Source organism: Antrostomus carolinensis, unplaced genomic scaffold (genome assembly GCF_000700745.2).
Source record: "Antrostomus carolinensis isolate BGI_N321 unplaced genomic scaffold, ASM70074v2 scaffold46397, whole genome shotgun sequence".
Classification (NCBI taxonomy): domain Eukaryota; kingdom Metazoa; phylum Chordata; class Aves; order Caprimulgiformes; family Caprimulgidae; genus Antrostomus; species Antrostomus carolinensis.
In genome coordinates this window covers 6,601-17,300 of record NW_010328933.1, presented here as the reverse complement: position 1 = coordinate 17,300, position 10,700 = coordinate 6,601, and the positions used below count along the sequence as shown (strand labels likewise).

The 10,700-nt window shown below is 36.1% G+C and overlaps 1 protein-coding gene across 1 annotated transcript; it reads left to right on the top strand.

Moving 5' to 3' along the window:
- Positions 1–2,120: 2,120 nt before the first annotated feature.
- On the top strand, positions 2,121–10,482 carry TSPAN19 (tetraspanin 19; the record flags this gene model as incomplete). Its single annotated transcript, XM_010172382.2, is given in 7 exon segments — positions 2,121–2,144; positions 3,173–3,265; positions 3,359–3,431; positions 4,494–4,624; positions 5,914–5,988; positions 7,775–7,885; positions 10,317–10,482. Coding segments are annotated over 7 exon segments (673 nt in total), but the record flags the coding sequence as incomplete, so codon positions are not given.
- Positions 10,483–10,700: the final 218 nt, after the last annotated feature.

Genomic DNA, 10,700 nt, shown 5'->3' with positions numbered 1-10,700 from the left:
TTTCCTGTTTCTTTTATTTATTTAGTTTTCATTTTAGGCAATGGACTGGAATTCAGTGTTCAGAATAAACTGGAAAAAGCAATTCCAATTGGGAAAAAAAAAATAAATAAAAGCAGACCAAAGACAAAGTATAGCGCCGGTGGATTAAAGTGCTGTGGCTTTGCTTCCTGTTTGCTGGAACTCCAGAGGCACGAAAAATGACAACCCGCCAGACTTCCTTTTTGCATTCACACCTTGGGGCCCCATCGTGGCTTGGGAAGGCCAGTGGCCCGCTGGGGGGTGGGGGGGGGTTTTTTTTGGCCGAGGGGCATCTGGGCCCAGGCCTGGGCAGGCCCCAGGGGTGCAGGGGGACCGGGAGCTTGGCACGCTCTGCCTGCGCCGTGGGCAGGGAACAAAAAATAGACATTCCAAGATAAAAGATCAAAGAAAGGCACATCTAAATTATTTGAGAGCTGGAGAAAGCGTCCAGTTGGAGAACTGAAGACTCCATTCAATTCAGTCTAGCAAAAGTGATACAGGGCAGGGAGGGTGCAGGCAATAGCATTTAAGTGTTTAATGGTATTTGTGGGGAATGCATCTGTCCCTAAAACCTGATTAGGAGTATCAAAGTGCAAGGACAGATATAACAGAAAAATAAGAGCTGAAAGGTGAAGACAGGTTTTACATAGAAAATGAGCACTTTTGTCAGCAACCTGAAGGATCTGCCAAAGATAGTTGGGGTTTTCCCACCTACCATAAACTGAGTACCTTTCTGAAAGACTTGTGGATGTTACTTGCACAGTATCGGATTCAAGGACAACTGTTTCTCTTCTCACCGGTGTTATGGATGAGCAACACACTTAAAATCTTAAGGCATTTGAGCCTCATCCATTTGAAATCCACCCTGCGATGTCTCATACTTTACAGAATCATGCAACCAGTGATCTTTTCAATGTGGTCAAGTCTTCAAGTGCTGAGTTGAATATGCACTTGATACTTGTTTTGTAATGCAAGTTACACTGTGATCGTGGTGACCGAAGACCACAGGCACTGTGTCATGTGTTTAGCAAACAATGTTACCAATAAAAGCCGTTTCTGTGGGCCTGTTGCCTGTAACCAGGAAGTCAGGGCCGATCAACAGACAAAAAATTCTTCCCTGTAAGGATGTGTTTAAGTCAGAGGTCAGGAAGAAATGTATCACTGTGCTCTTTAAGGTAGGATGGAAATATTCAGAGCTGGTAAGGATTTTCTTGTGAAGTAACAATGTCATGTGAAATGTACATCATTTTATAAAGATAATATTTCTAATTTCTATTTTTCAGATAAATAATTTAACATAAACTGAATAATAATGATTATTATTAAAATAGCTCAAAAGAAAGCATTGAAACCACAGTTATTGCAACAGAACTCTTGCAGATGCCAGTTTTCAAGCAAAATATGTAACCATTCAGGTTTTTTAATATTCATCATACCAACATTTTAATACATTCTGGTTTTGAAAATTCTGATCATGTTTAATTATTCTGAAAAGTTGTAGATCTTCAGGGAAAGTGCAAAACCAGTTATCTAATGCAGTCCATAATTTACATGGTGCGTTATTGACCCAAATCCACTGCTGAGCTAGTCTGAGAAGCTTATAGCTTTCTTTATTCTGCAATTCAGCAACTAAAGCTTTATAAACCGAGCAATGAGGATCTTGACAAGGCAGGCAAAGCTTGTGTTTGCTGAATCTTTTCTTCTAATCAACAAATTTAATGCATATGTAACATATGTTTTGTATGTAAAATAAGTTGTTAACACAAGATACTTTTTGACCGCAGAAGCTTCATCTTTGTCATTTTTTTTTCTGTTTTACAAATAACAGAAGACATAACTTCTTATTGTAATGAATCTGTAGTAATTCAGACAGAAGACAAGGATAGTTCATTTCAAACAAATCCCTTTGCATTAGAAAAGACTTTCTGAAGAGTATGCCTACGCTGGTTATATTCATCCATCTGTGCATGTTTGTGTGCCTGCCCGCTTGAGAAGTGTAGGACAACTGCAGATGGCTGCCATTGCAGAAACCTTCTAACATTGCTGCTCTTGGACACCTCTCAGCTTGTACTACAAAACCAGGCAGACTGAAATGCAGGCGTATGTTTACAGAAAAGGCAAGAAAGGTGAAAGAGAACATGAGGTGGGGGGACAAATGTATGAGTTTCACTCTCTGTGCAAAAATCTGGATAGGCCCAGAAGAGATGGTATCCAATAATGATAATAATAGTAATGATAGATAAAAAAGAAGTTCTGCATCAGACAGTTTATAGCGCTAGGAGTCTTTCCCACTGAAAATGCTAAATTGCACTCCAGATGTGAATGCCCATGTGACTTCACTGTGGTCCTGTTTTTACGTTTGCAAGCATTTGCGAGGGTGGTACAGTTGGTATTCAGGTTTGAATGCACACTTGACATGTATTTAAGGGGCAGCTGTTATGGGCAGGGTCTCTGTTTGCCCTCCCATTTACCAAGCACCCACTTGCTGTTGATGACAGATGAAGTGCATTTCTTGATTTAGTTCACATCTTGTTACATTCTGCAACAAAAACAGGAGGAAGAAAGTAAGTGGAGGTGACCGAGAGGTTCACTTCAAGTTTGTAAAGCATACTCTGGGGTTTAGCACAATACAGTTGGTAGCACTGTTTGACAGCGCTCATGGCTTTGCTGGAACTGTGTGCTATATTGCACTGAAATCATTGGGCTGTATCTGCTATTTTCAACAAAAATTTAAATCAGGTCATGTAGACAAAGGAGGGCTTATATCTTTACTATGGTTCTCCCTCTTATTTTCAGCTGGTATCCTTAATAATTAGTAAACTAAATGTATTGAATAATATAACAATAAGTGTATGCCAGGCTATGTAACTCATGCCATCTCTGCAGTATAAATCTTCCTACATGCTGCCTCCAAATGTCTTTAGTAGTTAAGAAAGAAAAGCTAAAAAAAGAAAAACATGTGTACAATATAACGTTGGAGGCAATTGAGACCAGACACCATGTTCATGCTTCTACTGTTGCTACTATTTTTTTGTTCAATGTCTTAGGTGACTATGTAAATTTATAAAACATTATCTGAAAAAAATAAATGACACTATCATGGGATTAGTTATATCTTTTTCATGTTGAACTGAATATATGATTATATTTTCAGCTGTGATTCGAAACTGAAAACTGAAGAATGAAAATAAGAGATAAAGTACTAATACATAAGTACTACTTAAATGTCTTCAATGGAAGTTTCTTGGTGAAAATTCTGTTCTGTTTTTCTTATTTGGCAGGTTCAAATTAATTTTTTAAAATGTTTTTAATTAAAACAATAATCCTTCTTTTTTCCCAGGGTATGTGTCTTATGCTTTTGACATTTGGCCTATGGCTTTTATTTGAGAGAAACAATTTATTCAGTGTGTTATGTGAGTATAAATAGAATTTGTCTTTTGTTTCAGATTATTGCAGAATAAATCAACAGAGACAGAGATAGATTTTTTTTTTTCACAAGGTGGCAGTATTGGATTGAAACACATAGGTTATCTTTTTCTGTTGTGTGTATTTTCCATCATTAGACAGTATGATTATCAAAATAAGGGAGAATATATATAAATATATCCACAATGTATAAGTGATTATAACTTACACAATTTATTTATTTCTCTTGGTGTACAGTTTATAAATGAACCACTGAAATATAAATCAGCTCTATTGATCTTTTCTTTATGTAATTTACCAGACTGTATTTGGCCTGCATTTGACAAGATCATAGATCCTTTAGGTAGATATTTGGGTGGAATGAACACAAGTTGGAACTTGGGCCTCTTCATATAGTTACTCCTTTTTCTCAGATTGTCTATCAGATTGTTTCACAGAGAAGTAAGTTTTGGGTCACATAACAACAGCTGTGCTATTGAGGAGTTGTCTGGCTTGCTATGGCAGGGAGCATCAGTTCCAAACTGATACGATGGGAACCATCCAATACAGTAATTCTGGGGTGAAGCAGTTGAGGTGGAAATAATAAAAACCCTGATACTTCCATGTCTATGCAAAAATGGTTAAAATGGAAAGGGGAAAGTGGCCAGTCACAAAGAGAGAGGATAGAACTGAATATGAGTCTGGGCTTAATGAGAACTATATCTATGTCCATGCAGGATTTGTGCATGTGCTACTAATTTTTGAGAAACAGAAAAAAATCTGTTAACTTGCGATTGTTCTCTGATTTCATTGTGAGTGGTTCACATTGTTCAATTGAGTGTGTTCTGTTTACGTCTCATATGTGGTTCCCATCCTCTGAATTTATGAAAATATATCTTTTTGTGACTTCAGATAGCATAAGTAATAGTAGTAATACCCTTTTATCATTCTACTATTTCCATCTTTTCAGTAATGGCATTGGTAAGATTTAATTTTTCTTCTGGAATAAATTTTGTAAGTAGAAGTCTCAAAAAAAAGGGAAGTGTTAGTATGAATGCACCGTGTTACAGTTTCTTCAGGTGAGAAGCAGTTAGTGGCATGTATTTCTTGTATATTGCTTGGAACGGGATCTGTTATTACTTCTACATCAGCTGTGGGATTCCTTGGAAGTGTTGTGGAAATCAAATGTCTACTAGTTACAGTAAGTGTAAATCAGACTCCAACTTTTTCATAAAACAAAAGGGAGTTTTGTGAGCATGAAAAGTGTGATCCTGTCTTTTTGTGATTTCCACATACAGTGCTTAACAAATCTGCTGATAGAAAGATATTTTTTAGATAAAGTCTTGGCTCAAATTAAATCTGAACAAAACTGAAGATCTTCCATATCACTGCATGAATGTGTTCAATGACAAAACACTTGCAGTTTGATGCAGCAAAGTTTTTAACCATTATATTTATTAACTCAGAGGTTTTAAAGTTAAATTATTATTGAAATTATGCAGAGTGGCTATCTCTCAGTACATGCTGAAGTGCTTGGTAAGTGTTGAAGAAATGAAGAAAAGCCTGCCCCAAAATATTGCAGATTGAAGGTACGGGTAGCTACAGTATGGCTACAGTATCGAATCAGGGAGTAAGATTAAAAACCTGTTACCTATGTAGAACTACCTGGATACTCCATATTTATATATGATTCTTTCTTTTTAAGGGAAGAACACTTTGTTTTCTGAAAAATTAGACTGTAACTGTACCTTCTTATGATCACTTTGATTACATTTTTCCCTTTGTCTTTTGTTTATTGTAACCCTTTTTGAGCGATCTGCTTTAGGCTATGTGAAGGCTGAAGCAGAGAACTCTTCTACTGCTTCATTTGTTAAGCACTACCAATATCAATTGGCACAGCAGCGAGAGGACTCTCAGGTGCTATAACCAGGAATCCTGTTCCTTCTTCCTTCCTGCTACTGCCCTAGGCATATAGTGTTTGCCTCATCATTTATTAGATGATGAAAGAGAAAGAAGTGTCTCATTTCCAACTTCCATGGAAGTATCTATTATCACAGTATCAGATACTGTGGGCGAAAATTTGGTCTCTCTGAAAATGAACAAAATCAATTATCTTTTTCTTTTGTTTGTGCATCTTACAGCTCAAAGGAGTCCTTGACTAGGCATGAGAATTAGGTACCATGATAATTCAAATAGGAAATAATGAAGTAAGAGTTTTCTTAAGCAAAGCACAGCTGCTTAACAACAGATTTTGTTCTTCCAAGAAAGTTATGGCTTTGTCTTTAAGCCCAAAACAATGAGTTGTGTTTTGCCTGAAGCCTCTTAGACTATGATGTCACTTCTGAGGGTTTCCAGGAAAAAATATTTTTGTTGGAATCACTCTAATTAATAGTCATGAAGGATTATACATGAGCTTCTGGAATTTTTTATTGCATTACTCACTTGTTCAATATTATGTTTATACATAATTTGAATTTTTTTTTTTTTAAGTATATGAGTTTTCAGATCCCGGTGTTTTTTACCCAAATGGCAATATCAGTGCTGATATTCATGAAGAAAGAAGAGGTGTGTAAATAAATTATGTGAGACTGCTGATAATTTCAAAATAGTTTACTGAAATTAATTTAAAAATTTCTATTATTCATTTCTCACTGTTTAGTGTATGGCAATTTGTTTGAACTTGAGTATTCTACGTGCAAACCAGGCATAGCAGAATATGTGTAAAACTTAATTTGAGGAATTCAGCATGGATTAATAGTTGTAAAGGAGAGTACATGGAAATATATTTCCAGTTTCTGCTCTGCAACAGGACATACTCTGCCTGTTCAGGAATGTGTAATCAACAGTGTAAGGGACAGCTTTGTTCCTTTGTGAGGGATGACCCAGGAAGTCCCTCTTTCCTAGATGTCAGCAGAGGTAGAAGAAAGCATTAGATGCTAACCTGTGGCTGCTAGCAGGTGATGGTAGTAGGAGTCATGGCATGCAAAGTATGCTAATAAAGGACTAACTTTATTGTCTAAGCCTGTATTTTAGGTCCAAGTAGAGATCTAATATAAAGAATATGTATCTTTGCTTTTAACAACAGGAAGCAACAATAAATGCCAATGTAGCTGTTGTAGCTGGTAACTGTGCTGCTTTGAAACTTTATTCAGTCATTTGTTTTTATACCTACAGCAACTCCAATAGCTTGAACACTCTTCAACACTATTATATGGAAGGTAATCTGTACTAAATCCATACTGGTCTGGCCACCTCCCTATTCCATGGTTCCAAAATCTGGTTCAAGAAAACTTCCCATGACACTGGTCTCATAAGATTCATATGTTTCTCCAAATTCTACTGCTGTTCAGGCAGGGCACATCACAAATAAATTAGTTTTACTCCATCAAAGTGAATCTGTATCACCAAGATTTCTTCATTAAATGTTAATTTATAATGATGGTTTTGTGTGATGGTTTTACATATTGAAAGATTTGAACTGTCAGGAATGATGCATTCTGGAGTCAGCTATTTGTGCTAGGAAAATTGGTTGAAAGATGGCAGTTTATTTTATATCAACTGTAATTGCAGTTGATCTCAACCTTAATTAAGTGTTGCTGAAGTATAATAAAAGATGGTAACATCACTGTGCAAGCTTTTGAATTGTGTTTTTAGGATGGCTGTAGCAAGGGGAATGAGTTGGGAAAAGCCTCATTTTTTTCTTGTTTTGTAGTGAAAGCTTTCACTGGCCTAGGAGTTCTCCTCTGCGTGTGTTCCCTTCTACACTCTCTATAATCATACTCTTTGTGATCGATCTGCTTGTCTACTTCAATTGCCATTGAAGGTGTATTTTAACAGTCTCTGCAAAGATGCCTGATCTAGGGCCAACATGAGCTGCTAACTCCCCTAGCCCAGAGCAATACATGTCCTGGCCAGATTGCATGGTGCTCACACAGTTTTGTATCACATTAGGTGTAGATGCAATTTTGGTTTATGCTTATTATTATATAGTGTTGTGCTTATTAAACATAAGTGTGAGAGGTAGGATTTAGTATTTCACAACAGATCAGGTGCATTTAAACTGTGTTCCCCCGGCTCTTCTGGCTCCATTTAGGCTAATCACCTTGTGTCTGCCTGTGCTATGTATGTGATTTGAGTCACTTCATTTATCTTCCCTTTTTGCTTTCAACTTTCCCATTAACGCAGTGGGTATGACATGTCTTAGATCGTATTTGGCAAATTGATTAGAATGCTGCTGCTTGCAAGTAACCCTTGAAGAAACCTGAATATCAATAAAAGATCAAGGTTTGTACTATCCATCCACACACTTATCAATATGCATATATCAAATGCTATAAATATTTATGAACAGATCTGCAATCAATAGAACAACAGAACTGATGAAGTCATTTCTGAATATGGGAATGAGAGTCTGGCCGAGCAGGAACCCGTGTGGAACATTCTGAATGCTGTGCAGCACAATGTAAAAAAAACCAAAACCAAACCACAAAATACCACCACCAAACCCACTGTATCAACCAAAAAATATTTATATCAATCAGAACTTAGTTTTAAAGAACAACTCCTTTAGTAAAGGATTAATTTTTCAAGATCCGCTGCTAATATCTGGTGTGGGTGGGCAGATACCTTGTTGTTATATGGATTATTATATTGTTATATAGATGAGATTAGGCTTTTGAAGGACTTGTCAATGTATGCAGGACCAGACAGTTCTGGTCACTGAAGTTTACTGCAGCTGAAAAAAACTGTGAGTTTACTAATGTTTTTGACAGTGCTGGATATCATGAAACACTTAGTCTGCTTAGGTCTCAGGACTGACCTGAACCATGGACAAGCAGAGATGCTATGAGGTCAAAGCAGAGCTCCTACTGTGAGAGCACTTGAATAGGTATTGGACTGATATTCTCTCATAAATAATGCTTAAAGCCTCAAATGGGCTAGCAAATCAATACTTTCAGCTCACATACTTAATTATTAATCATAATAATTTCTATGGCCTGGCAGCGTAATTTGCTTCCTTTTTCAGAAAAGTCCTTCAAAGCATTTGTATGGGATTGATTATTTTGAAAGCTGCTAGCAATGTTTTTGACCAGTGGCCCTTCAAATTAATTCTGCATCATGAGCTTTTAATAACAAACACTACAGTTTAATGGTTTAATAAGGTTGAATATGCTTCCATAGACCAACTGCGAGTCCCTTAGTATGACTTCTTGCAGAGGTGAGCTCTATAGTTCTTGACAATGGTTGAAGATAATTTGTGATTCCAGGTAACTCACAAAGCATATATGTCTAGACTCAAGGTTACAAATGCATTTGTAATGTATATTTAAAATCTGTTATTTGAAAATCCAATCTTCTCTCATTGCATTCATGATTTCTCTAGTCATTAATGGTGACCTCATTATGTCAATGTGGCTGGACTATGTGCTGGTATACTTGAGCTCAGTTTCATTGAACTGTTGTGGCAGCACAGATTTCAGCAAAGCTACCTACCCACCACCTACACTGATGGACATGTTTAAATTGTGACATATCTCAAGGTCCTGTGGATATTTTGCTATTGGTACTAAGGCAGATAAAATACTAAATCTGCCAAGGTGAACTGTAATCACACTTCTGAATGAAAACTGCCATCCCCAAGTTTTGTGTTACATGCTTCCGGTTCTTTACAATATCATTGACATCTGCCATGAGAAAAATAAAAATCCTAAGATAATGAATAGTATTAGAAAAGAACTAGATTTTTACATATTTGTGGTAGAATTTAATGTACTGCTTAAACTTTGAGATTTTTTAATCTGAATTTATAGGGTTGTTGAAATTGAATGTTTTTACAGAGAAAGGACAGTTTTGGCTAATTTAGAAGCAGTATATTTTGGACTGACTCTTCAAAACAGCAAAATACCAAAATATGTCAGACTTTTTGTCCCACAAAAAACCCAAAACAACAAACCCAACCATTTCTGAAGTTTCATTGTGATTCAAAATGAAAATCTGCTTGAATTTTCTACATGACAAGAATTCTATTCTCCAAGCTGTTTGATGGCTTGGTTTGGTTTTGTGTTACTGGTATTGAAATAGATAATTGGAAAGAACTAGCTGACAATCCATTTGAACAGAGCACAGTATTTGCTTTGTGCTTTGAGTTTCAGCTATGTGTTCACAAAAGATCAATTGCTGCTAGAACACAAGTTGGAATAGGGAGACTTTCAAAAGATCTCCTCTTGTTAAGAGTGGAGAATTTTTGCAAATACAACATTAAAAGTGACAAAGGAATAAAGAAGTTTTCAAAATCTGATCCTTACTTAAGTTCCTAGCTCATAGTAAAAGTGTGGTTTTAATTTTATTTATTAAAATATATTTCATAAAATCTGTCTCCATTTACTGCATTCATAATGAGACATCATTCATTATGTTATTTCCAACAATGTATTGTTTTCTTTCTTCTTTTTATTGTGCTTCACAGTGAGCACATCTTTAATATAGTTTACTGTTTGCACAATTTCTACACTGAGTTTACTTTGGAAGGTTAAGGAAGATAGTCAAAATGTTTTGCTTTAATTTGGGGTTTTTTGTTTTGTGTTTTTTTTGTTTGTTTGTGTTTTTTTTTTTGTTTTTTTGTTTTTTTTTCTATTTACATGCATTCTGGAGTAATTTAGAGTCTAAAATAAAATTCCTTTCAAGTCTATTTTAATATCATACCCTTCTTAAACCTGTACTATCCAGTGTATATCATGGGAATTATACATACACAAGGGTGAAACATCCCCTGCGGAAACCCGTCTCTATTGAATACAGAGGGAAACTGTCTAGCTAATTTAATCAACTAAATGAAATAGTTTGTGCTGGTTGGGGTGGAAATTCCTCTGTGTGACAGTTTGTAAATGTTGGAGTTACAAGCTACAGGATTTCTATTCTACATGGAATGCTGTGGAAGATACAATGTCACACAGTGAGAAAGAAATTAAAACAAGGAAAATAGCACTCAGATCCCAGGTTCATGCATAAAATCTAGTCTGAAGAAATGGTTTTGTGATGTCCCAAGGCATTCAACATACAGTATGGCAAGAAATAAAAAGCACATCTTGAAGAACGTAACTTTTGGTACTAAGTAGTCTTTGGAAAAAATATAAAAAATGTGTTTTCCACCAAGACTTGGCTTACAAGTGCCAAAGTATCAATAATATGCATTGTTTTGTCTTTGGTCACTGTGAAGTGACCTTTTACTTCTTAGGCGTCAGTCATGTAGGCAGTTCTAAATTAAGGATATTTAAAGA